General features: G+C 32.8%; 2 protein-coding genes across 6 annotated transcripts; both read right to left on the bottom strand.

Annotated features, from left to right (window-relative positions):
- Positions 1-9,658: 9,658 nt before the first annotated feature.
- Positions 9,659-14,872, bottom strand: PRT1 (proteolysis 1). Of its 2 annotated transcripts, none has more exons than XM_012229730.4 (7): positions 14,582-14,872; positions 12,892-12,920; positions 12,625-12,804; positions 11,980-12,240; positions 11,668-11,868; positions 11,040-11,161; positions 9,659-10,227 (listed from the first exon to the last, which is right to left on the bottom strand). In XM_012229730.4, exons 1-7 carry the CDS (start codon positions 14,671-14,673, stop codon positions 9,859-9,861), a joined length of 1,254 nt encoding a protein of 417 aa, XP_012085120.1. In that variant the 5' UTR covers positions 14,674-14,872; the 3' UTR covers positions 9,659-9,858. The 2 variants fall into 2 exon arrangements, with proteins under 2 accessions (XP_012085120.1, XP_037491854.1); XM_037635926.2 differs by having other exon boundaries at positions 14,586-14,872.
- Positions 14,873-15,324: 452 nt separating this feature from the next.
- Positions 15,325-23,540, bottom strand: LOC105644400 (transcriptional corepressor LEUNIG_HOMOLOG). Of its 4 annotated transcripts, XR_016320064.1 has the most exons (20): positions 23,337-23,538; positions 23,123-23,231; positions 22,895-22,978; positions 22,665-22,762; positions 22,315-22,424; positions 21,899-22,194; positions 21,732-21,807; positions 21,502-21,613; positions 20,847-20,896; positions 20,482-20,748; positions 19,355-19,432; positions 18,999-19,196; positions 18,550-18,691; positions 18,343-18,452; positions 17,768-17,917; positions 17,393-17,545; positions 17,172-17,288; positions 16,817-17,014; positions 15,827-16,027; positions 15,325-15,704 (listed from the first exon to the last, which is right to left on the bottom strand). XR_016320064.1 is itself a non-coding variant. In XM_089719097.1 (19 exons), exons 3-19 carry the CDS (start codon positions 22,924-22,926, stop codon positions 15,884-15,886), a joined length of 2,331 nt encoding a protein of 776 aa, XP_089575223.1. In that variant the 5' UTR covers positions 22,927-22,978; positions 23,123-23,231; positions 23,337-23,539; the 3' UTR covers positions 15,601-15,883. The 4 variants fall into 4 exon arrangements, 2 of the variants coding, with proteins under 2 accessions (XP_089575223.1, XP_020538987.1); XM_089719097.1 differs by having other exon boundaries at positions 15,601-16,027; positions 23,337-23,539; XM_020683328.3 differs by lacking the exon at positions 15,325-15,704 and having other exon boundaries at positions 16,020-16,160; positions 23,337-23,540.
- Between the last annotated feature and the right edge of the window lie 2,248 nt (positions 23,541-25,788).

Genomic DNA, 25,788 nt, shown 5'->3' with positions numbered 1-25,788 from the left:
CTCGAGAAAAGTTTAAAAAACTTTAGCTTAAATTGAATTCTAGCCTGCTTGTGAGCAATTAGGTCGATCTTGAATTTAACGATGTTCAATTCGAAAATTCGTTAAACTTTATCAAGAGGTATCTATAGGCCAGACAAATCATGAGTAATCCTGTTTGAGTTCTCATTGAGGACTAAATAATTTATTGGAATACTCAAAAATGTCGTTTGGAGCTTACAATAATCCCTACTTTTTACCCAATTTTAGGGCTTTTAGTACATATTGGAAATGTTTAATCACAAGTGTCATTGTCATTAACATTAACCTAATTTAATTCCAAAAACAGTACATTTCTTGTGGAATCTTTTAGTTCACCAATTTTCCCGCCAAAACATTGCGACCCCATGAAACACCCCGAATTTTTATTTTCGAAAACTTTCGAATTTTTAATAAATCAAAAATATCGACTTTCAACTATTTGGGCTATATATATATCAAACAATCTCAATTCGAGCCCAAGTTTGTGAGTTGGGCCTAAGCCCAAATACATCATCGGAATTGTCGATTTGAGAATGATTAAAATTTTTGAGAAATAATACGAAACCCCTTAATTTAACTTATTATGAATATGTATGAATTAATTATCTTAAAACCAAATATTGTTACTATTAATATTTTTATTATTATGATTAGGTGATTTGAGGAGAAAGAATAAATTAGAATTAGTTAATTAGTTAACTAGATAACCATTAGTTTAAAACTAGCCGATTGTGCATAAGAGAAGTAAGGCGAATTTTAGTTGGTTAACGGTTAGAATCGAAATTTGATAAATTAAGATTTGGGAGGCCTAGCCATTTTCGATATTGATATAAAAATCGAATTTGAATAGGTAGTAGTTATAATTAGTGATGGTTAAAAATATGTTTTAACTGTTTAACAAATTAGTTACCGTAAAGCTAATAATTTAATTAATTAATGACTTAATAAATGATCTTATATGGATATTATTAGAATTAGTTTGTAAATTTTTGGTTGAGTGTTGATATTGTTGTTATGGAAGGAGGATGGGATTTTAAATTGATTGATTGCCCGACGGATGGGCTGTGTGCATTGATTGATAAAGATATAATGATATTGTGATATGTGAGCAGGTAGATAGTTCAATTTTTAGGGGAGGTGCTGCCGAAATTTTGATAAAAATTAGACTAAATTTTTATTTAACAACATAATTAATAAGTTTATTTAGATTAGTTCTATAATTTGGTATATAATAAATATAGTGCTCTGATTATTTACTATCTTTATTATTCATTTAATTATTTACATATTTATTTATTTATTTTCATTATTATTGTTAATATTGTTATTTATTTTATTATTGTTGATTATTGTTAATACTATTTATTTATTTATTTGCATTGATTTTGGATGTTTAATTGTGCATTGCATTACGATGTTTAATTGATTAATATGTCTGCATTTGATTGCAATGTTTGATTAATTGTGTTGTGATAATGCTATGCTTTGTTTGTGTGGAATTGGGATGAAGTGGACCACCGTGGGTTTGTGAGGACGGTTTGTGATATGGATCCGAATATTATATGATATTTGACCGTCGGCCGAGAAAATGGGAGATCGGCGCCCCCGTGTGCACCTGATGATATGGATTATGTGGAAAACCACAGGATGGCTTCTTGTTGTTGCGCACCTGATAATCTAGATTTGATTGTAGCCCGCAGGGTGGCCTCCTGTTGTGAGCACTTGATGATCTAGATTGGATGGAGACCACCGGGTTGCCTCCTGTTGGTATGGAAAAGAAAAGAGAGAATGGAAATACAATGAGAGGACTGGTCAGTGAGGATTAAACCAGTTGGCCGTATGGGGGATCGGCTCCCTGGTGCACATGTATGAGAGGGCGAGCCATGTGTGAGGACGGCTCGTTGGGGTTTCAGGTGGCGCCACTGACTAATTTCCACTTGATGTGATTATATGAAGATGTTATGATTGTGAGTGCTGGTGATATGCCATTTGTGTGACTGGCTGCGTGAGCATATAACTAGTCGGATGACTAGATTAATATGTGTACACATTTGTGTGACTGTGTGTATTGTGCAATAATTATTACTCCTTAGAAAACTCACATGTCTTGTTTGATTTTTCAGGAAGTAGGTTTTTCCTTTAATCCGATTTAGGCTATGTTTCTTCGGCGCAGGGCAATAAACAATTTTTCCTAGATCCATAATTATTTTACTATGTATACTAACAGTTAGTGACTCCGCAGTTGTAGGATTTGTATACTTTTAATCGTTTATTATTATAGACGAGATAATTATGTGAATCCATATTGTAAATGTGATGCATTGTTAATTAGGCCCGAACTGTGGAATGTTGTAGCCGATAAATTCGGGCCGAGATTTAATAAAATCTTGAGGTTTATTTTTCATAATCATATGGACTAAATGTTTAATATTATATTGAGATAGTAAATTTTTAGTGTTTCAGGCTTACTACGGGCCTCGGGGGCCTTAAGCTTACCTGGGCCCTAGTGCCGGTCCGGCCCACGGAAATGGGTCGTGACAAAGTTGGTATCAGAGCTTAGGTTAAGGTTTTAGGACACAACTGCGGAGTATAGGAAATTTCTTTATGTTGGGATCGGCCGTAACCAACATAAGGAAGGAAACTTTGTGACTTTCCTCCCTAGGGATGGTGGACGCACTAGACCCTATGAGGTGGGAAAATCCACACTTATTGCGTAGATCTATGATTACGAAGGAAGTAATTAGAGGTTTGAAGTGAAAAATAGACAATAAGATAAATCCATCGCAATACCTATAGGGGCTAGAGTTGGTATCAACCCTTAGGCTAGGGAATAGAGTAATACCTGATGGTGGTGGATTGGCCTGATCACCCAGTACACCACTTTTCATGTGAACTCTATTCCTGTCAGTGAGTAGGATAGTGTAGAAAATAAGCAGGATTTTTATTGGTATGGTAGATTCCTGAACATAAATAATAACTTTGAGGTAATTAGAAATTTGTGTCTAGTTTTCAACACAGCTACTGAATTTCTTTAGAGTTTATTCAAAAAATATAAACCTTTTATTTTTGTTTTCATTTTATTTACCTGACATTTTAAATTTAAAACCCCATTTTAATTTTGAATTCAAAATTGTGTTATGATAAATAATGTGAAATTGATTATTCATATAGAAAATTATTTTTAAAAAGTTGTCTATTTATATCACGGGGCCAATTGGATTAGATCATAAAATGAAATGATTATGAGGATAGTAAAATTAGAAAGATTTGAAAAGAAGAATAAGACAAGTGGTGATGATGATATTAAGTAAAGTAGACAGTTAGTGGCTAAGTAAGAACATAAACATTGGAAAGGTTTGAGGAGACAATTCTAGTTTAGAAGCTAGGTTGCAAAATAAATGGAAAGGATAGCATTAGGTTAGGACTTAAGACATTAGTATTGCTGTGTATTAGATGAAAGCGTATATTGAGAGTGAGTAATAAGTTTTAGATTGAAATGTTGGTGATTAGATGGATCACGATTAACGATAATTAACAGACGAAATAATTAATAAGAGTACTCTACCATCTTCATAGTGGACTGATAAGCAACATAGGTGGAAAGGAGGGTTATTAGAAAGAAAGAGTTAAGAGAGCTGGAATGTAAATTAGCAAAAGGTGTTGTTACGAAAATCAATTTTATTGATAAGTTTTAGGGCAACTTGACAGATTAAGTTAAAGCGAAATTGATAGTTAAGTTAAAAGCATTAAAAATCTTTATAGAGGCATGATAACTGGCGGTACAGTGAGGTCATTAGATCATGAGCTATCTAATAATTGCACCCATCTATAATAAGAATATTATAGGGAAAACAAGACACATATAGGTAGAACTAAGAGAGTGAGCCCAAGTCGCCCTGTGATACTAATAGACAATGAAAGTTACAAGACGATTTTTTCTTAAAGTTATGGATTAAAGTAGTGGTTTCTGAACTTTTGATTAAAGAAAAGTTTTAGTAATAATATATGTAAATTAAACGAGTTAAATCTTATTATTATAAGTAAATTAAATTTCAGTCGTTTTGTATTTGTAAACTATATGTTAGGTTTTCATAAAGGAATGCTTAATGAAAATTTAAATCTTCAAAGGAAATTATATAATTTTAAGAAAAATAGATGACATATATTATGCATCTTCTTGATAAATCCGGTTTTATTGTAAAAGTTTTATTTAAAGACAGATTTTCTAAAGATTTCAGTAGCTGACTGAAAATAGTAATTGGAGATTTAGGTAATGAACTCAAGTTCTTGTAAGTTTTAACTAGGAGGTACTAAATAGGATGGTTGGCGATAGAATTACAATTAGAATACCTGACTATTTTTCTTTCCTCGGTTCATATTATCCACTCTTGAGCTATCTCCCTAGTGATGGAAGTAATTTCTTATGACTTTGAATTCCCTATGTATCCATTCTTACCGTCTCCTGTTAGATTTCAATTCGAGGACGAATTGTCTTAAGGGGGGGAGATTGAAACACCCCGAATTTTTATTTTCGAAAACTTTCGAATTTTTAATAAATCAAAAATATCGACTTTCAACTATTTGGGCTATATATATATCAAACAATCTCAATTCGAGCCCAAGTTTGTGAGTTGGGCCTAAGCCCAAATACATCATCGGAATTGTCGATTTGAGAATGATTAAAATTTTTGAGAAATAATACGAAACCCCTTAATTTAACTTATTATGAATATGTATGAATTAATTATCTTAAAACCAAATATTGTTACTATTAATATTTTTATTATTATGATTAGGTGATTTGAGGAGAAAGAATAAATTAGAATTAGTTAATTAGTTAACTAGATAACCATTAGTTTAAAACTAGCCGATTGTGCATAAGAGAAGTAAGGCGAATTTTAGTTGGTTAACGGTTAGAATCGAAATTTGATAAATTAAGATTTGGGAGGCCTAGCCATTTTCGATATTGATATAAAAATCGAATTTGAATAGGTAGTAGTTATAATTAGTGATGGTTAAAAATATGTTTTAGCTGTTTAACAAATTAGTTACCGTAAAGCTAATAATTTAATTAATTAATGACTTAATAAATGATCTTATATGGATATTATTAGAATTAGTTTGTAAATTTTTGGTTGAGTGTTGATATTGTTGTTATGGAAGGAGGATGGGATTTTAAATTGATTGATTGCCCGACGGATGGGCTGTGTGCATTGATTGATAAAGATATAATGATATTGTGATATGTGAGCAGGTAGATAGTTCAATTTTTAGGGGAGGTGCTGCCGAAATTTTGATAAAAATTAGACTAAATTTTTATTTAACAACATAATTAATAAGTTTATTTAGATTAGTTCTATAATTTGGTATATAATAAATATAGTGCTCTGATTATTTACTATCTTTATTATTCATTTAATTATTTACATATTTATTTATTTATTTTCATTATTATTGTTAATATTGTTATTTATTTTATTATTGTTGATTATTGTTAATACTATTTATTTATTTATTTGCATTGATTTTGGATGTTTAATTGTGCATTGCATTACGATGTTTAATTGATTAATATGTCTGCATTTGATTGCAATGTTTGATTAATTGTGTTGTGATAATGCTATGCTTTGTTTGTGTGGAATTGGGATGAAGTGGACCACCGTGGGTTTGTGAGGACGGTTTGTGATATGGATCCGAATATTATATGATATTTGACCGTCGGCCGAGAAAATGGGAGATCGGCGCCCCCGTGTGCACCTGATGATATGGATTATGTGGAAAACCACAGGATGGCTTCTTGTTGTTGCGCACCTGATAATCTAGATTTGATTGTAGCCCGCAGGGTGGCCTCCTGTTGTGAGCACTTGATGATCTAGATTGGATGGAGACCACCGGGTTGCCTCCTGTTGGTATGGAAAAGAAAAGAGAGAATGGAAATACAATGAGAGGACTGGTCAGTGAGGATTAAACCAGTTGGCCGTATGGGGGATCGGCTCCCTGGTGCACATGTATGAGAGGGCGAGCCATGTGTGAGGACGGCTCGTTGGGGTTTCAGGTGGCGCCACTGACTAATTTCCACTTGATGTGATTATATGAAGATGTTATGATTGTGAGTGCTGGTGATATGCCATTTGTGTGACTGGCTGCGTGAGCATATAACTAGTCGGATGACTAGATTAATATGTGTACACATTTGTGTGACTGTGTGTATTGTGCAATAATTATTACTCCTTAGAAAACTCACATGTCTTGTTTGATTTTTCAGGAAGTAGGTTTTTCCTTTAATCCGATTTAGGCTATGTTTCTTCGGCGCAGGGCAATAAACAATTTTTCCTAGATCCATAATTATTTTACTATGTATACTAACAGTTAGTGACTCCGCAGTTGTAGGATTTGTATACTTTTAATCGTTTATTATTATAGACGAGATAATTATGTGAATCCATATTGTAAATGTGATGCATTGTTAATTAGGCCCGAACTGTGGAATGTTGTAGCCGATAAATTCGGGCCGAGATTTAATAAAATCTTGAGGTTTATTTTTCATAATCATATGGACTAAATGTTTAATATTATATTGAGATAGTAAATTTTTAGTGTTTCAGGCTTACTACGGGCCTCGGGGGCCTTAAGCTTACCTGGGCCCTAGTGCCGGTCCGGCCCACGGAAATGGGTCGTGACACCCCATTAGGTTTTTATATTTGTTTCATTAGCTTAAAAAGTAATCTTTTAGGGCAATTAATTATTTTGAGAATGTTGTCTAATTTTTTTAATTTTATCAAAAAAATGAATTAGACATGTCTAGACCTAATCTACAGCCTGACTGATGGACGAGAGTAATAAAATAAATAAATTTTAAAATTCAATGTGATAAATGATTTTACACTCCTCTCCTTCAAAGTGAAGTCGATGGTTCGATCCTCATAAATAGTGCAAATACTCATTGAAACACTTAACACCTTAGTGAATCCAAGAGCGAAGCTAGGGTTCAAATTTAGGAGGAAAAATACTATAACGTGTAAGTTAGGGGGACAAAGTGGTGAATGTATGTTACAATTGCCCACCCTTTCTTCAACGTTGCTTTGCCCTTGAATGAGTTAAAATTAAAAAATAAAATTTTTAGAAATGATTTCCACATTATTATTATTATTATTATTATTATTTTCAGCGAATGGTAACTAAATAGCTTTCTGATTAAAATCATTTTAATTTCACCGTTAGATGAATGAAAAATACTAAAATGCCCTTCTATTCTATATAATAGCAATAGAAAGAGACTTTGGTTTCTCATCCTCACCGACACAAGACAAGACCAAGGCAACGGTCTTGCCTCTCCATCTTCTAAAGGAAGTAAATTAATAAATCGGTTTCAAATATTGTCTTTACTGTGCTGTAATTAAGAAATGCATGGGTATCAACGCTTGAAATCAAAACGTATATTAGATGGCTACCAATAAATAATAAATTAATAAATATATATTTATAAAATTATAATAAATTTATTAAGCCACCGTCACCCAATCATCAACAACTATTATAATATACTATTTTTTCTATTTTTTTTCATCGTTAAAAATCAATTTTTTATTTGCAAAAAAATTAATTTTTTAAAATAAGAAGTTTTTATGAATAAAAATATTCTATGGTCTTAAAAGTTACAATTTTTATTTTTATTTTTTTGATTTTCAATATTACAATTAGATGATAAAAAATAATTATTTAGAAAAACTTATTTTCTAAAATTAAGATGTGTTCCTAAAACAGAAAGTTAAAAACTTAAGACTCTGACATTGCTGAATAGAGTAATGTCAAGCTGTTAATGATTGTTAAACAGTGAAGAGATAACAAAGGTAGGATCAATCACATTGGATTCTTATCCCTACCTTTCAGCTTTTTCAATCTCTATTAATAAGGGAATCTCCTGAAACCCTAATCCTATTCCTGTCTAACTCTACCCTAAACTCACCTCCAAATTACCACACAAACCAAATTTTACACGAACATCACCGTCCTTTTTAACCTCAGGTTAATTCTTTTTCTCTTTTTTTTACTTCGCTAGTCCCAATGGATGTAAAAGGCCGCCGTACAAATGGCCAACGTGTGAAAAAACTCTATCAGCCAATGATGGCTCGGTTCGGTCCTCGGATTTCCAGTTTACTTTTTATTTTTTTTTAATTATTTAATTTAACTTAATACAATCGTTTTTTCACGTCCTCCCGCCTTTTTCAGGTGATAAAGTCTATCACAAGCGCAAATTGGATCGTGTATTACTGACACCATGTGTTTAACTATTTCTGCTTGTAGCCGTTGAGCCCTGTCCTCGTGGCATTCATTGACTCGTGAGCGTTAGGTATAATTTTTACCGCCATTAAAAAAGGCGCGTGTATGTTCATATGTCTTCTCCTGAATTACGTTCAACAACTTTAGGCGGTGGAATAATAGCCGGATGTTTGATTAGGCTAACACCATGTTTGAGAAGGAAAGGGCAAAAAAAAAAAACACAAAGGAAAAATAAGAGAGAAAGAAACATAAAGAAAGATTGTAGTAATGTATATATATATATATTAAATTATATTTCACTCGATGTTTGGGTTGAAGGAAAATACATAGAAGGAAAGAAAATAGGGTATCTTTTCCTTTATTTGGAAAGAAAATATTTTTAAAAAAAACTTTTAATTTTTATTCTAATTAGTCATGTACACGCATATAAGTCATTATTTATTAAATTGAATGTAATTTTTCAAGAAAATTATTATAATTTATAAGTAATTATTGTTATTCTAATTAATTAACTATTTTTCTGTTTAAAATTCTCGTATATTCGTATTTGATGAGGTATAAGAAAGTTAATTTTGAATGAAATAAAATTTAATAAATTGAAATTAATATTCTAATTCTATTTGGTAATGTAACTATATTATTTAATTAACTTTTATTATTACTCTGTTATAACTCTATTAGTGTTTTTTTTTATAGAAAAAACTATTTAATAAAAAACTTAATATCTGTTAAGTGTAAAAAATATTAATTATAATGAAATCATCCATTAGATTTTTTAGTTTGTATTAAATGAAAAAATTGATAATAAATAAAAAATAAAATACTACATCATTGATTTCATATATTAATTTTATATTTTAATAAGTTGCCATATAAATATTTATACCTTAAAAATTATATATTTATATAAATAGATATTATGTATTTATACAGATAGACGTTGGATAGTAAAATTTTCCTGTTAACCATTACACTATCCAATTTAATCAGAGTCAAATTTGCAGAAGCCGAAGCAATATAATTCTCCACCCAACTTCCAAACAAGAGAATCTAGTTTTCTCTGGTTATTTTCCTTCATAATTTTCTTTCCTTCTCTAATAGAGTGTAAGAGTTGTACATGTAGAAAATCAAATTACAATAATTGATGAACGGCACAAGATATAAAAACTAGAAAGTAGAAACCATGAACAGAACAAGTAAATGAATCGGCAAGGAGCAGAATACAGTCCACTCCAATATTGAACTCTAGCCGCCAAAAAGATAACCCTTTCCACTGAAAAAGACTTTTAGGACAGAAACTAAAGCATGACGTTGGCAGATGCCAACCCGTAATTCAATTTGGACATGCTTGCAAGCAAAATAAAAAAATTGCGGCAAATATAAAATTGCACTTAACCATACATTTAAACAGAACGTTTTATTCTTCTTTGGCTAATATCCGAGGAACCCAACTAACAGTCAAACCCAACTACCCAACACTAAGTTGCTCGAGAAGAAAATCCCTCCACCCCCACACACCCCCCCCCCCCCCCCCTTTTTTTTGCAGAATCAGATGAAAATTCAATTTGCTGATTCAGTATCATTTGGATTATCTGCACCCTCAGTGATATCTGCAGCAACCAAACTGTTTTGTGTACTGTCGTCAGCATCAGCAGATAAAGGAGAGTCGGGATATTCATCTTCTGGAACTTCTGAAGGATCATAGCTGACAATAGCTAAGGAAGCATCGACAAGATGCTCATTCAATAGCCTCAACATTAAAGTGGGATAGCTCGGCGGGACAAGCTTGAGCTTGTGTTCTGGCGTATGCTGCTGATTGAACCTCCCGGGAAGCTTGGAGCGAGTATTATAGCAGTCTCCACAAAGGTCAAAACCAATTTTCTCAACACAATCTTTGCATTGATATCTATCCCCGATGATAGGATACATCTGTTAATACAAATATACTCTATTATTATAGGATACATCTATCAATCCAAATATACATGATACTTGGGGCAATAGAACAACACTAATAAGTGCCACTACGTTAGAAATTTTGAAGGATTCATTGATTATATTTCTCATTTCAAGTACACATAGAAAAGACTCGGTGTGATTCAAAGTATTGTTCAGATTGAAAATCAATCAAAGGACGCACACCATTATTCAATTCGCAGAACCACAAGGCAATTACTGCACAAAGTCAGACAGAACGATAGCGAGGAACATCTGCATTTGACAATAAGTTGCAAAATCAATAGATTTTTGCATCAACTCCCCAAAAAACAGAGAGATTCAGCATGCACTTCATAGCATGTGTTACAAACGTTTTTGTATTTGCATGTATCAGAGAGAGCTCTATGGACTAACATTTCAAGATATTGCAATCTTGAGATGGCCCTCTGATAGCAGCTGACTAAATAAATAATAAAATATACAACTATTGTAGAACAATCATTATATATTATATTGGAAACAAAAAATTCAAATAGACGACCCCAACTATTTTGGACAAAGGTTAGTTGTTAAATAATGCTTAGCCCACCTTCCAGCACAGTCCAAAAAAGAAAAAAAAAGATGTCAATGTCAATAAACTTAACATTCCAAACAATGATAGCTAGTCTCCATATTACAAAGACACTATCTAACCAAAAATACATCGAACACCAAGTATTGAGGTGCACTTGGTGCCAAATATGCATTGTCGCTTCAAACGAGAGAATCAATACAAAAGCATGAAATGAAGGGCTAGAATTTACCCCACAAAAATCGCAACCAACTCCATAATGGACCTTCAAGTGAGAGTTCACCACCTGTGGCAAATGCTCTGCCTTTGGAATTGATGACAAGAGAGAATCTTTGTTACTAGCTCCTGTAGAATCTGAAGCAGACAACATGGCAACTTATAATGTCCAAATTCAGAAAATAGCATATCGTCTTATTGAAGCAAAAGATTACCATAGAATAAAATTATACTCGTGTAATTGGACAGGAAGGTAAAACAAATTAACAAATAATACAGTTAAATGGATTTGGGACTCGTCTCATATGCATGTGTGCCATTTAGGAACATGCACTTACTGCCACCACAAACTCCCACCCATCCCCTCCCTCCTCCCCCAACCCCAGCAAAAAAAAAAAAGGCCTGCCTTGAAAATTTTTTCTTTAAAAAAAAGCCAAACAAGCTTCCTTATGTGCTTCTCTCGAGTTGGCAGCCTAAGATTTACACATTAGATTAAGCATGTCAAGCATTCCTTGACATTTCATGCAGTTGAACAGCAGAAGTCCTAGGTAACCGGAAAAAAAAAAAAGATGACAAAAGAACCATAATTCAAGCAGTAAAAGGAAAGGGACTACACAGTTAGCTTTAGAAAGGAGCAGACATACAGGTAGGGTTCTCATTGTCAGAAAGTGCTTGTTTAAGCTGAACAGCTTCTCTTCTCAAGGCATACTCTCTAGGAAAATGTTCCTGCACAAAGTGATCAAGATCCAAACAGACTTTTGGGCAACCAATTGGGTGCAGAGATTGACAAGCTTGACATCGAAGCATCCCATCAGATGAACCTACTATGCAACTTTCACAATACCCTGAAACAAGACAAAAAATACAAAAGCAGAATATCATCACCGGAATCTCGAGACAGTAGGTAATAGCATCTGATAGCATTTAACTGGCCAAATTAAAATATAAAAGGTTACCATGGCCACAGTTAAGAATAACTGGACGAAAAAGCAGTTGCTTGCACGCAATGCACTGTACATCAGCAACTGATACCTGCTTGCAATTTCCATTAGGTTCTCCCGTCCTGGTGGAGCAAGACTCTGAGCATGAGTTGGAGTACAAACTACTGGATGATGAATGTTCAGGATCCTTCAGGTGATCATATTCTTGATTGGCATGTGATCCACATGCACTGCAATTGAGCTGCGGTGAAAAACAGCCCCTTTCTTTTTCTTCCACTGGAACATGCAAACGCGTCAATGTCATATCATTAAGTTTTACTGGTCCTACCTGATAAAAAAAAGGAAAAATAATGCCATACTACTGCCTTTACCGAAGCTAATCACCACCATGCTGTATAATATGGAAGAGCAAATTCAAGCTAGAATTAGCAACCGTTATATTTAAAATGAAAATGTCTATCAATACCTCATTAAGGGGAGAAATCAAGAAACGAGCAGTATAGTTTTTGAAGATTGTTTCATTTATTAGGTTATATATTTATTTTTTGACTTCCATTGGTAGCTATTGTCCTGCTCCAAGTCAGTTAGACTATATGCATCATATGCTGTGAAGCAGTGCATCTGTGCAAAGGAAACACTCCAGAAGAATATGAAGCTCACCTAGAGTTTGTTCTTCCCTTCTCTTGTATGCAACCGGATACATCTTGAGGAGCAAGAAGTGTAAAATCTGACAGATGGTTGGAAAGTGATTATATGGACGCCTACAAATGGGACAATGGGATGCTCGTACGCCATTCATGCAGTTATGGACACACCAGAAACAGGAAACATGACCACAAGCTGCAATGAAAGGAAAATGGACAAAAGACATTAGTTTTGCATTTGATTTGATATTCTCAAAGCAAATGTAGTAAAGCAATGCCTTACAGAGCACTATGGGTTTGAATAAAAGATCCCTGAAAACAAAAGTAGAAAGCAAATTTAGAATTAGCTAGTACAAAATAATAAATAATTCAAGATCATAAAGCAACTATGAGAACACGAACAAGAATACAAGTCATACATAACCTTGATTGAGCTATAGCTACATGGGTACATATATAAAGCTACTAACCTAATGATAATAATTATAATGCAAGATATCCCATTATCTAGTGCAGTCCACCATATCATAATTGATGTAAGTACATCCCCGCAAAAAAAAAAAAAAACAACTTAACTAATCTCACATTTGACATCAAATTTTGTTTATTTGTCATAAAGACCAATGCAAAAATGCACAATATTTGGAAAAAAAACATAAGATGTAAGAAACAGTAATGCAAAATAAAGTTAAGAAATTTGACTTAATTCCATAAAATTTTATGGAATTTATGTGTAATTCCATAACTCTTATGTTTCAGAATATAAAATTATTTAACATAGTGTTTAGTCCAACTCTATTAGAGTTTAGAATTCATTTGAAATGAATTCTACTTGAATTCATTTGAACTGAATTCCAATGTTTGGCTTGATACGAAATGTAAAATTCAATTGTATTCCATATTATAACTGTTTGGTATAATTCCATATACAATTTCATATGTCCCTATTTCCTAACTACTATCAATAGTAACATTTTTAGGAACAATAATTTTTAACTCAAGTAAACAAAAAAATCTTATATCCAATAGATTTATAATGGTTAAACAACTATATAAACCAATTAATAATATATGCTGATAAACTTCATTTAAAAGTATATTTTTTCTTATTTCCTAAACTACTATCAATAGTAACATTTAGAGACAATAATTTTTAACTCAAGTAAAAAAAATCTAATATCTGATAAATTTATATTGGTTAAAAAAATACATAAACCAATTAACAATATGCTAATAAATTTGAATTAAAAATAAAACAATCTAATAATAAATATCAAATTAATTCATAGGCCTCAAAATAGGAGGTTTACCTAACAACATAAATAATGTCATTGATAAGTGCATTATAAACTTAGATATTAGAAAGCTAATATTAAAATATCTGGTGTTGTTTTTATGCTTTGCGTGTGATTTTTATTGTTTTTATTTCTAATTTTTTTGAAATAAATAATCTATTTAATTGATTTATTAAGGATATTTTGGTCCTACAAATAATATTATGTTGGTTTTGTAGAATTCATTTCAAATTCCATCAAATTTTGATAGAATTTAGTTTCAGCTATAACCAATTCCACATAATTGAATTCTTGAAACTAAACTCATGAAATTCAATTAAATTACAACAGGAATTGAACCAAGCAGTCTCTAAAACTCTTTTACAATTCTATGTTCATAAAAATTATAATTTGCAAAATACAAAATTCTATTGACAGAATAAACTTTGTCAAAGAAGGCTTCATCACCACTTCATACCCAATTCATAAAATTACTGAACGTTCCAAACACATAACTAAATAACAATCTAGATAATGTTATCTGGACCCAATTCTTCATTTTGTTCTCTTCACATACCGAAAAAATATAATTAAAATGGATAAAAAGTCCCAATTTTGTAACCTCAAATCTGTTAACCACATCATTATTGATTAATATAGCAGAAATAGTATTAAAAAGGTAAAGTTAAGAGCAATTACAGACAAATGCAACAGATAAAGCAATCGGAAATGTTCTCCTCCGATTCAACAGCGGTAGAAGTGGCGGTGGCGGTGGGTTCACCCTTCCCCATGGTTAAATTGTTGATAAATGCAACAGAAAGACGAATAGAATGTCAAAGATTGTCACATATAAGGTCCCAATTTGAAAATTGAAACCCTAGATCTTGACAAAATGGCGACGAGGAAGGGAGCTAAACATACACTGTTGTTGGGACGGAGTCGGTTTATGCAAAAGGAAAAATAGATAACGACTTCTCTCTGATAGAGGCGGTTATTAAATTTTTTTTTTTTTTATCCGCTTTCAATTTGTTATCTTCACTTTTTTATCTTGTACTGATTAATAATATTCGCTAAAAATAAAATTGTTGGCTGTCAAACCTATCTGAATTTAATTAGTAAACTTCTATTTAGATTTTTTTTTTTTTTTTTAATTTTGTGTGGTCAATCAATGTCAGTATGTGTAAATATAATACTCATTAAAAGTAGAATATGATTATAATAAATCACAAAGTTTTAAGGTATTTTCGTTTAGAAGGCTTTCAATGCTCAATCATTGATGTTTGAATTCTAAATGGAGATAGGTGGCATCGTTTTTCACACCAATTGCTAATTCCATATAAATCATATCTCAAATTAGTAATTACAATTAAATTATAAATTAAAGCATGAATAATAAAATAAATATAAAAGATTGTGTCAGGCGCAACTTAGATCATTTAGCATGGCTCTAATAAACTTTCTGTTAAGAGTTCCATTTCATGCTTCTTTTTCATTCTCACTGCATTTTCTTCCATTAGCCGCGAAAATCTAAAACTTACATCCTATGTCTCTGGCCATCTTAGAGGTTTACTTTTGAAGCATTTTTGGTTAGCACGCACTTCTAGCATGCAGGCCAAACAATTTAAGAATCTAAAATATAAGTAAATACTATATAAAGGAATTGAAAAAAAAAAAAAAAAAAAAAAAAAAAAAAAAAAAAAAGAAGCTCAAACAGTATCTATCAGAACTGGATTTCTGTACACATGATCTATTGCCAATTAGGAATCTACCATGAAATCTTCCGCCAAACAAGCTGCTACACCTGCTTCTTGATTCTCAGAACCTTCAACCAAATAGAATCACAAAAAAAATGCACTACAAATTACCTATTTAGCAACTAATACATTTATGTAGGGTAAACAATAACTCCAAAAGAAAAAAAAAAAATTGTGCAGCTGATCTAACCAATATTCCATTGCTTGCTCCATAGATTTCTGCGAAGCTAATGCCTTATCGGGACTTCTATTTCCATAGTTTAACAGAGCTGTCATGACTTGCAGAAGCCACCATTCCGGTGATGGGGGACTGTGCCAAGGCTGAGATTATGTTCTCATGAGCTGCAATTGTCATACTCTTATTCTCAGCTATGTTCCATAGCTCCAAGGACTACAGCCACAATTAAAAATATCAAATCAATTAGTTTAGAAAGGCAGCATTTAACAGGAATTATGAGTCTGAACTCATTGCGATGCATCTGGGTGGAGACTTGCTATGATGCTGGCGCAAAATGGAGAAAAACCTGAATCATGAATCCATTCAATTCAAGTGAGGAGAATATTATGTTTATCCTATGAATATGATCATACCAAGAAATGCCAAAGCACCAAAGTGAACTCCTTGCCATGTTGTATATGAACCAAATTGTGTGTGAAGCAGGTTTTGTTTTTTCTTTTCCAACAATTACATGTATCTCTAAGAAAAATATAATTTATACCCTGGAGTCAGTAGTTATGCCAACAGCCAGAAAATAAACACAGATAGGAAAGTAGAAAAATAAAAAATTTACATCAGTTTACTAATTTCACATTATAATATTTGGTTGTACTCTAATCATTTCAAAAGTATTCCATATTTGTCCTTTTGTGTGTGTTACAGATGATAAATATATTGAAAAATTGCACCAAAGACCTCAGCTTCAAAGAAACTTTATAATAGATATCTAACTCAAATATCCTAGTCCACAAGCAATCCATTTCCATGAGATGTTCAGGTAGCAATGATCAGTGAAGTAAAAATATCAAACAACTGTCGATATCAAAAATAGGAGCCATGCATAAACCATGAAAGACATGCCTTAACACGCATAATCATGTCTACTATGAATAATCACCAGCAAGACATTACAAAACTTTGTCTATACCAGTTTATAGAGTAATCCAAGAAAGGAGGACCTACCGAGATTCCTCCTATCACCAGGAGGGTTGAGTAACTTGGATGGAAAACACAAGAATGGAACTGATTTCCATTAGAACTAAGCTCCTGAAAGCACTCCCCTGAGGCCAAAGACCATATCTTCACCGAGTTCTGACTTACAGATGCCAAAATATCCCCAGTTGCATCCCAGCATATGTAGTTCACCATTTCAGAATGGCCCTATAAATAATATGAGGAACCATTATGGACATCAACAGTCAACAAAAGTTTATTTTCTGAAAGCTACTCTTCATACATTTTCTTATTTTAATATCAGTGTACCAACTGCCTGAACTTGGCCAGAATTACTAACAGTCCATCATTTCAAATGGTGTACCTGGAATGAATGAGTTTGCCTATCAGTTTCGACATCAAATATGGACACCACTTTATCCGATGCTGCTGCCAATAAATGTCCAATTCTTGGTTGAAATCTCACTTGTGCAGCACCTCCCTGAGCAAAAGATTGAACCAGAACAGTGATTCAATGCAGCTTACTAGAAGAACTGAAAGACCCAACAAAGAATGAATAAAGGACAATAATGCTAAATAACAAACCTTAGAAATGCGAGTGCAGGAAAATGGATTTATAGTAAAATAGCGAACTTCCTTTTCGTTGTCACTAAAACAGAAAAGGTCAGTTTTCTTAGGATGAAAGTCCAGGGACATGACAGGCATCTGCCCTGTATATGCTTGTACGCTATAGCTTGGCTGTGAGACAAACATAAAAGAATAAAACATTATATTAGGAATTACGGCACAGAACAACTTATGGTATGGATTATGAATCATTGGCAGAAAACTGAAAGCACAGCAAGCAAAAGAAATGAACTAAATGCCAATTTACAACTAAAGATGTCATGAATGCTCAGTTGAACCTAAAGCCTTCAGGACTCAACTGGATTTATGAACAATACAGAGAAAGATACTCACATTGGCTGCATCCCATAATCGCACAGATTTGTCAACTGATGCTGTGGCTAACTGAGACGAATTCGGTCTGAAACGAACATCTGTGATAATCAATTTGTGCTCTTCAGGAGTTGTCTCCGTCTGTAGGGTATCCATGTTCCACAGGACAATCTAATGCATACAGCAAACAGTAACTTATATGATATTTAGCTTCAGTTCATATTACATTTTTCAACTTCTTGTTTATACTCTGCTCATATGCTGATGAAGGTAACAGAGCCACATGTTGCTTATTAGTTCAAACCGATACATGACCGTGCAAAGCAGACAATTAGATGCTTAAAGAACGAGAGTAACTCTTGTCATAAATGCAGAGACCCACAGTGGCAAGGAACATTGGTTTAATGAAATTTGTTAACAGCAGGAGTTGCTGCTTGTGCTTCCCAAGTTGGCTCTATGCACTTGGGATTTTAGGCCACACTGTCTATAATTCTTAACGGACACTATTATGAGCAATAACTGAATGAACCAATTGTCCGTTTGGGAAAATATGTTTTCAAGCATGGATTTACCATCTGTAATATTACACATTATACCTTCTTGTCATGTCCAGCACTGGCTAGCAATTTTCCATCTGAAGAAAAATGACAGCAAGTGACCATACTATTTCTTGTCCGTATGCAACCAACCTCACCAAAAGTAAAACCTGCAATTGATAGCGTGATTGTAAATCAAGTATAAAGTGAATGTCATTCCAACTTCATAAAGACACAAGAGGATGATGCCATGGCGGATTTGATTACCTTTAGTAGATTCCTTTTGGTGCTCAGTGGAACTTTGCTTCAGCGTTCCATATAAATCCCTTCCATCCCCTCCATCATGAGGAAGAAACTGTTCCATATTATCATCCAGGGCAGCAATATCTCCAAAGCGGTCCATGTCTTCCTGCACAAGACAAATGATTGCCCTCAGAAGCACGATCATGCTTATTTTTTATGCATTTCTACACTTCAAAGCATTCAAAATGTAGTTACATTGGAAGAAATTCTTTTTAAAACAACAAAGTTGTGATAATATGCTAGAAAATAAAATCTGATAGATTGATATTAGCACACAATCATTAATGTATCACGAAAGAACCAGAGATTCCATATATTTGTGAAAATTGGAGACTGCATGCTCATAATTCAGAATTGAAAGTTAATAAAGTGTCTGTTATATAATTTCCTAATTCTTCACACCACTTTTTTACCAGCATGCTAGAAGAGGATGCAAGACCTCCTGTCCCCTCTGGACCATATATCATCAAGCCTTTTGACACACCATGCTGCAAATTATCACCAGGGGTGTGTGTTGATGGAGGAGAACTGGGCGAAGGACCCACAGTATTCCCTGTACCAGTGCTGTTAGCAGCTCCGGAAGAAGAGTGTTGCTTCCTTTTTCTGTTACTCTGTAGCCACCCACTAAAGAATTATTAGCATAATGCATTTTAATGTGGGTTATCCAGAATGCACATAACTTCAGAGAAAATTGTACTGCCCTTGCAAATACATTCATGTCAGGTCATAAGCTGAGATTCAAGTTCATCGTGAACAAAATAAGAACAACCTGTTGCAACTGTTGTTGTTGCTGTTGTAATTGGTCCTGTTGTTGAGATGAAGAATGCTGCATCTGGGCCATCTTCATCTGGTTAACATGCACCAAATACTCAGTAATATGGCATTTAGGACTGATTAAAGATTCTCAAGTCCTTAATTGATATTCACAGGAAAGGAAGCCAGAGCAAGTTCCAAAAAGATTTTAGAGATGCATTCTTAATAACTCAGAAAATCAGAGACATAACATGTAGAACGAAAGTTCATACTTATTATTGCAATATAAATGTGATTATAAGAATAACAATCATTGATGGAGATGCATTACATGAACACAATCAATAGTTTGCTTCTATTTGGATGGCATTTTCCCTTCACAACCCATCCCACAACAGGAGCACAGGAACAAAACACCAAATAGAATGGAGAAAAGAAATTAAAAATAAAGCAGGCTTCATCTTCCTCTTTGAAAGAAACAATAGTAAAACTTTCTATTTTACTGGGAATGAAGAAGGGATTAAAAAAGTTCGACTTTCCTTTAACATGAGATGATTTATATGTTGGTCTTTGCATCTGAATATATGTACAAAACATGAAGGCAGGAGAAATCCAAACACAAAAATGCATAGCCTCTATCTCTCATTGTCTTATCACAGCTTAATCAGCCAGGATAAAAAAGGTACCATACGTTTCAACTATTAGCATGAATTGAAAGTTGGTGGCTCAGTAATGAATTTTCCTTATTATCGAGAATGTTGTTGTGTACATAAAATAACCATTAAAAAAATAATCTATTTGACAGACATAATGCATCAGATCTTATCGTTTCTTTTCCCTAATTAATCATACAAATTGGAGAGAGAATAAATAAAGTCATCATTTAATTTCCAAAACTATTTTCAATTTTTCAATAAATAATTTTTCCTTATCAAGAATTATGAATTACATAATTAATTGGTTGTCTTTAACTAAATGCAATTGTTTAGAAAATTTCCATTAATAATCAATTTTATAAGGGGCATATAAAGTCTAAAATTTAATACATTCAAACAATTAAGCTGATAAAAAGAAGTGTGTTTTTGTGTGTGTGTGTGTGTGTGTGTGTGTGGTTATTTGGGTTATTTGGGAAGATATCTGAACCTTTGGTGAGCTTGATTGCACAGGAGAGCATATTGATCCATCATTTCTAGTGGATTGAACATCTTTAGTGATCAAGCTACTCCTAGGCAACTGACTTAGCCGTCGTGGGTCCATGTCTCCAAAATTATTTGAATTTCCAACGCTACTCTGAGCTTGAGCTTGTGCCAGGACCTGCTGTTGTTGTGAAGCCAAAAGAAACTGATTTTGGGTCTGCAGGTTAGGTTTCTGCATCTGTACACCCAAGCCTGGCCTTAATTGATCAATTCCCTGTAGCATTTAGGTGTATTTTGCAGTCATAAACATGGACATATGCAAATAAAAGATACATGGAATATCCAGCATAAGAAAAACCAAATGCAACTTACAGTTAAGGGCCAACCCTTCAATGGAAGACCAGTTACACCTTGATTCAATCCTGAATGAAGAAAGAAAATCATTTTTTCCGTTTAATTTGCAAAGAGCAATCATTTCCAACCAAGATTGTTAAGCAGGGTATTTAACTATGTCCAGTGAAGAACCTAGCATGTCATTAAAAATTCAATGCGGCAGAAACGGGAACAGAATGCTAAATAAATCTCTGTGCGCGCACGTGCTTGGACAGGATATTTACTTTTCAGTGTTCACATTTTTAAATTCTAAAATGAACTCAACTGAGTAGCATCCATCTATAATGGATATGGACACAACCACCTTATGGATAATAACTTCAAAAGAGAAAAGATATGTATAGTAATAACACATTTGGAACTTAACATTGTATTAACTAACCCATAAAATATACCAACCAAGCCAGAAAATCCTAAATGTAAATTTAAGGTTACTGAATTATCTCACATTGCAACATGCCAACATTTACTCGATTGCGATGCTATCTCTCAGTACTCAATACATGACATTAACATTAATTTTCAATTTTTCTTTCCAAAACCGTATTATCTGTAGAAGGATAAAAAAAAACATGTGTGCTGTACTCAAGAAATGATGACAAACATTTCATATGGCAATCTCTTCCACCATTACCTGCACCACCTAGTCCAGATTTTGATTGTAGAATTGCTTGTCCATAAATGGATGAAGGGTCCATGGGCAAATTTTTCTGAGTTGGGCCCAAGTTAACTTCACTTTTGATGTCCTATAAACTCCATGTGTGAAACAGGTCACAACTGGTGGAATGGACATTCTAAATGAACAGAAATGGAACAAGAGCAGGAACTAGCAAAATTAAAGCAGAGGCTGGTCCAAGTAGTTACAGTTGTCAAAGAAGTCCGCGCTTGGATCTGCTGCAAAGCTGCTGACATGTTCCCAGAATTACCCTGTACCAGCTGGCTGAATCCACAAGGACTCAAGAAATTGATTATCCAATCCAACTGGGCTGAATGACTGTAAAATTAGAGGTCAAGAATGCATATAATTATACCTCTGATGACTTGTTGCTGACTTGAAAAGCGCCATCCTATTAGCATCAATTAGAGCCGGCGCTGTCTCTGAGTCCATAGAATGAGGGTGTTTAATGCGTTCTTCATACATCTTCATTGCCAAAACACTAGCTGATGGCTGCCCCATCATTCCTTCCGAGTTCATAGCATTTATAGAACCAGCAAGAGCTGGATGATTAGGGTCCCTTCGTTGCAGCTGAGCATTGCGATGTTGCATTAGTTGCAACTGCTGCATTTGCAGTTGCTGTTGCTGCTCCCTGACCTTGATTTGCTGTGCCTATTTTCCGTGTAAATTGTATATAATCAAAATGATGAAAGTGAAAGTGAAAGCACATAGGTCACCTTCTCTAACCAAGAAAACACCAAATAGAAAAAGAAAAATGGACCACTAAGACACCTCTATATAAGCTGCAGCAGCCTCAGAATGTTTCTCATTTGTCCTTGCAATAAAAATGTCCCAAAAGACAGACCACCATTCAAATAGAAATCCTCCAGGTGCATCAATTGCTGCACACAAATTATAACTTAGCAATAAAGCTCAATACGTGCATTCAGAAAGTTCAGGTAAAGCAAGAATCATACTCATCCTCTAATTTTCCCTAATAAGGTTTTCATTTTGCATACACTGATTAACTAAAACAATGTGAATAGCCCAAAAACAACCTAGTGTGTTTGCCATTACATAAACAACCTAGTTATGCATTAAAAAAAATTAAATTAAATTACTCAACTAGCCAACAACATTACCTACTGGATCTGTGGCCACCTTCCCTTCAGTCATAAAAGCTTTTGCAGAATTATGCAATTTTCTCTTCAACAAATAATCATGAATATACACATCAAGCCTATACCAAGAAAAGAGAAAATATCACTACAATAATTTACCTAACAACACTAAAAAAGCATGAAAAAAACTTGAAACACCGAATCAACTAAAACTCAGACGACAAAACAAAAATTATTAACAGAGCACATACATCTTATCAGCTTCCCAATTATTCTGCCCCATATTTCTCTTTTGCAACAAGGACTAAAGAATTACAAATGATCACAGCTCTTATCTGCAAGAAAAAGCATCACTACTTCAGATCTCTTCTATAAAGTAACAATAATTCAAGCCATTTAAAACCAAAAAGCAAATAAAGAAGAAGAATAATGAGAACAAACACTATAAAGAAAATCAAGCTTATAACACATAATCTTACCTCAATTTCCAAAACAGCAAAATTAGCTTTGCCAAGTTCAAAATTATGGCTCTGGAAATGCAAAGGTTCAACTATAACATAATCTCACAAGATCTCCACATGAAAAACCCTAAATTCAAGAAAATCAACCAAACGAAAATTCAAAGTTGGCAAAAGAAACACATAATTCAACCATGGAAACAAAAATTTCGCTAGGGAACTAAGAATTCCATACAGTTCGTATGAGTTTAAAAGAATCAAGATTCTTAAATTGACGTAGCTGAGACAAATTTTGAGCAATTGAAGATTCTCTTTGAGTGTAAGTGAAGTAGAACTGTTCGAGCTTTAACAGCGGGAGATAAAAAGCAGAACCGAATCGTGAGCATGGAGTGACATTCGCGGAAAACTCGCTATGATGCTACATTGTTGTCGTTTTCATGGTTAGTATATATATAAGCTTACGGTTTGGAGTTAGGTTCGGTAAAGCAAGCTTTGGATTTTTAATAGGCTCGGTAGGTCACGGCCCTGTCGACCGATTAAGTATCGAACGAGTTTGCATGTGAAGGGAGACAGCTCAATTCATGCACACGCGCGAGTTGAGGATTATGCGTTTTGGCGGATGTGGACTGGAGTTGAGGAGTGAATATGTGTTCGAGGTTTACCTAACACGTTGGGTCTGAGAGACAGCATCGTATTTCCAAATAAAATTTTGAATTAACTGTAAACTACTACATTTTTAATTGAATTTACCTTTACGGTTAAGGTAGTTACAATTTCAAACTATTATTATTGGAAGAATTTCATTTAAATATTACTTGATTTTAAATGCATATGAATCTATTTTTTCCATCCATAAGTATAAATGACTAAGATTTTCGCACAATAATTAATAAAATATTTTTCTTAAAAAGATTAATAAAATAATTAATTTTCTTAAATTATAATAAAATATTTATTAATTTAAATAAATACTCTTTATTTCGTATTATTAATTTGTCTAAAGATTGTTTTAGGAAATTATAGAAATAATTAAAATAAAATTTAAAAAACATTAATTATTTTTTAATATTTTTAAAATGACTTATATTTATAAATAGAAAGACTAATTAATAGTTATAAACGGGTAAATACAACTGTTTGTGGGTTGGTCGATTTAATTTGAAGTAATAATATAATCAAATCTAAAGTGGTGGTCTGAAAAAATTAAAAATCAAACTAAACTTTTAAAAGCGGTTTCATTCAATATTAAACGGTTTAAGAGAAATAAATTAAACTTCTCCATTTATCTAGTTAATAAGGAAAATAATGCTATATTAAATGTTTACTATAGTATTAATCATTGCATAAATTATTTACTATAGTATTAATAATTTAAAAATAATTTTAAGTTAGTTCGAATCGGTTAGAATAGTTTGGGCATTTTGATAACTATCATATCATCAAAACACCACGGTAGGAAAATAAATGAATGAAATTCAATTTGTCCTATAAAATTAGAAGTAATATATAATTTTGCCAAAAAAATAAATTTTTTATATAATTTATCTCTTAAATTTGCACTAAATTTTTAATTTTTAATACTTTTACCTAATAAAAAGTATATAAAAAGTTAGAAATTAGGAAAGAAAAAATTATTTTAATATATAATAATAATTTTAAAAAATTACTTCATCTTGTCTTTGATTTACAAAATAATTAATCAAAACATTTGATTTAAAAAAATTATAGAATAAGAAAAATATTTAATTGTATTTAGTTTTAAAAATATTTATTGTTATTTGTATAGTTTTTTAATTATATTTGATTTGAAGAGTAAATTATACAAAAAATTAATTTTTGAACAAATTATTTATTATTTTTAAACTCAAAATACAAATTAAGGTACACTAAGATATAACTCATTGACAATACATGTACAACCGGATAATAAACTCAGTTTTAAGTATTTTTCCCTAAATACTAGGAAAAAAAAAAAAAGGCAAATTGAGATTTATTAAAAAAGATAAGTAGACAAGTGTTTGAGGTTTGTTTTTTTACAAAGAAACGTTCGAGGTTTAACGATAAAATATTTGTGAAGGAACGTCCGTGACGCTCGGGAGTGTCTTCGTGTCATGCGCTGAATTCACGTAGGACGCAAGCTATGTCAGGGGAGACATAAATAGGCTCACGCATTAGCATTTAGTAGAAATCGGGCTAATGGAGTGTGAAGTTGGGAAATTTTTGATTTCATTGTCTTCCCTTTCTCTATATAGAGTCTTGTTATTTACGTCAACTTCCAATTACTTTGGTTTCGTCAAAATTTACAAATTTTGGGTATTAAATTATTCCCTTTAGGACATTATCTTGCAATCTGTCCAATTTAATATCATGTGACATCCCAGCAACAAAAGCTTGCTGATTTTTAATTTAGGTTTACTATGTTCAAATATGTAAAGTAGGGTGAAAATTGAAGCAATAAAGAAAAAGGGAGAAAGTCAACACAAATGTATAGTTAATTTAGTAAAAAAATGGTTTAAATATATGAAGTACTGAAAATTTGTATGCAGATATGAAATTTAAGTTTGATTTTTACCAAATATAATTTGAATAAAAAATTAATGGTTACCAAATGATTCAGTTCTCGTAGATGAAGTAAATACGAGCGGGATATTATCTTAATATAATATGCTGAAAATACTTTTAGTTAG

Source organism: Jatropha curcas, chromosome 3 (genome assembly GCF_041381405.1).
Source record: "Jatropha curcas cultivar XTBG-Jc1 chromosome 3, XTBG_Jcur_1.0, whole genome shotgun sequence".
Taxonomy (NCBI): Eukaryota; Viridiplantae; Streptophyta; class Magnoliopsida; order Malpighiales; family Euphorbiaceae; genus Jatropha; species Jatropha curcas.
Note: the sequence above shows the minus strand (reverse complement) of the source record. Positions and strands in the feature narration are given on the sequence as shown.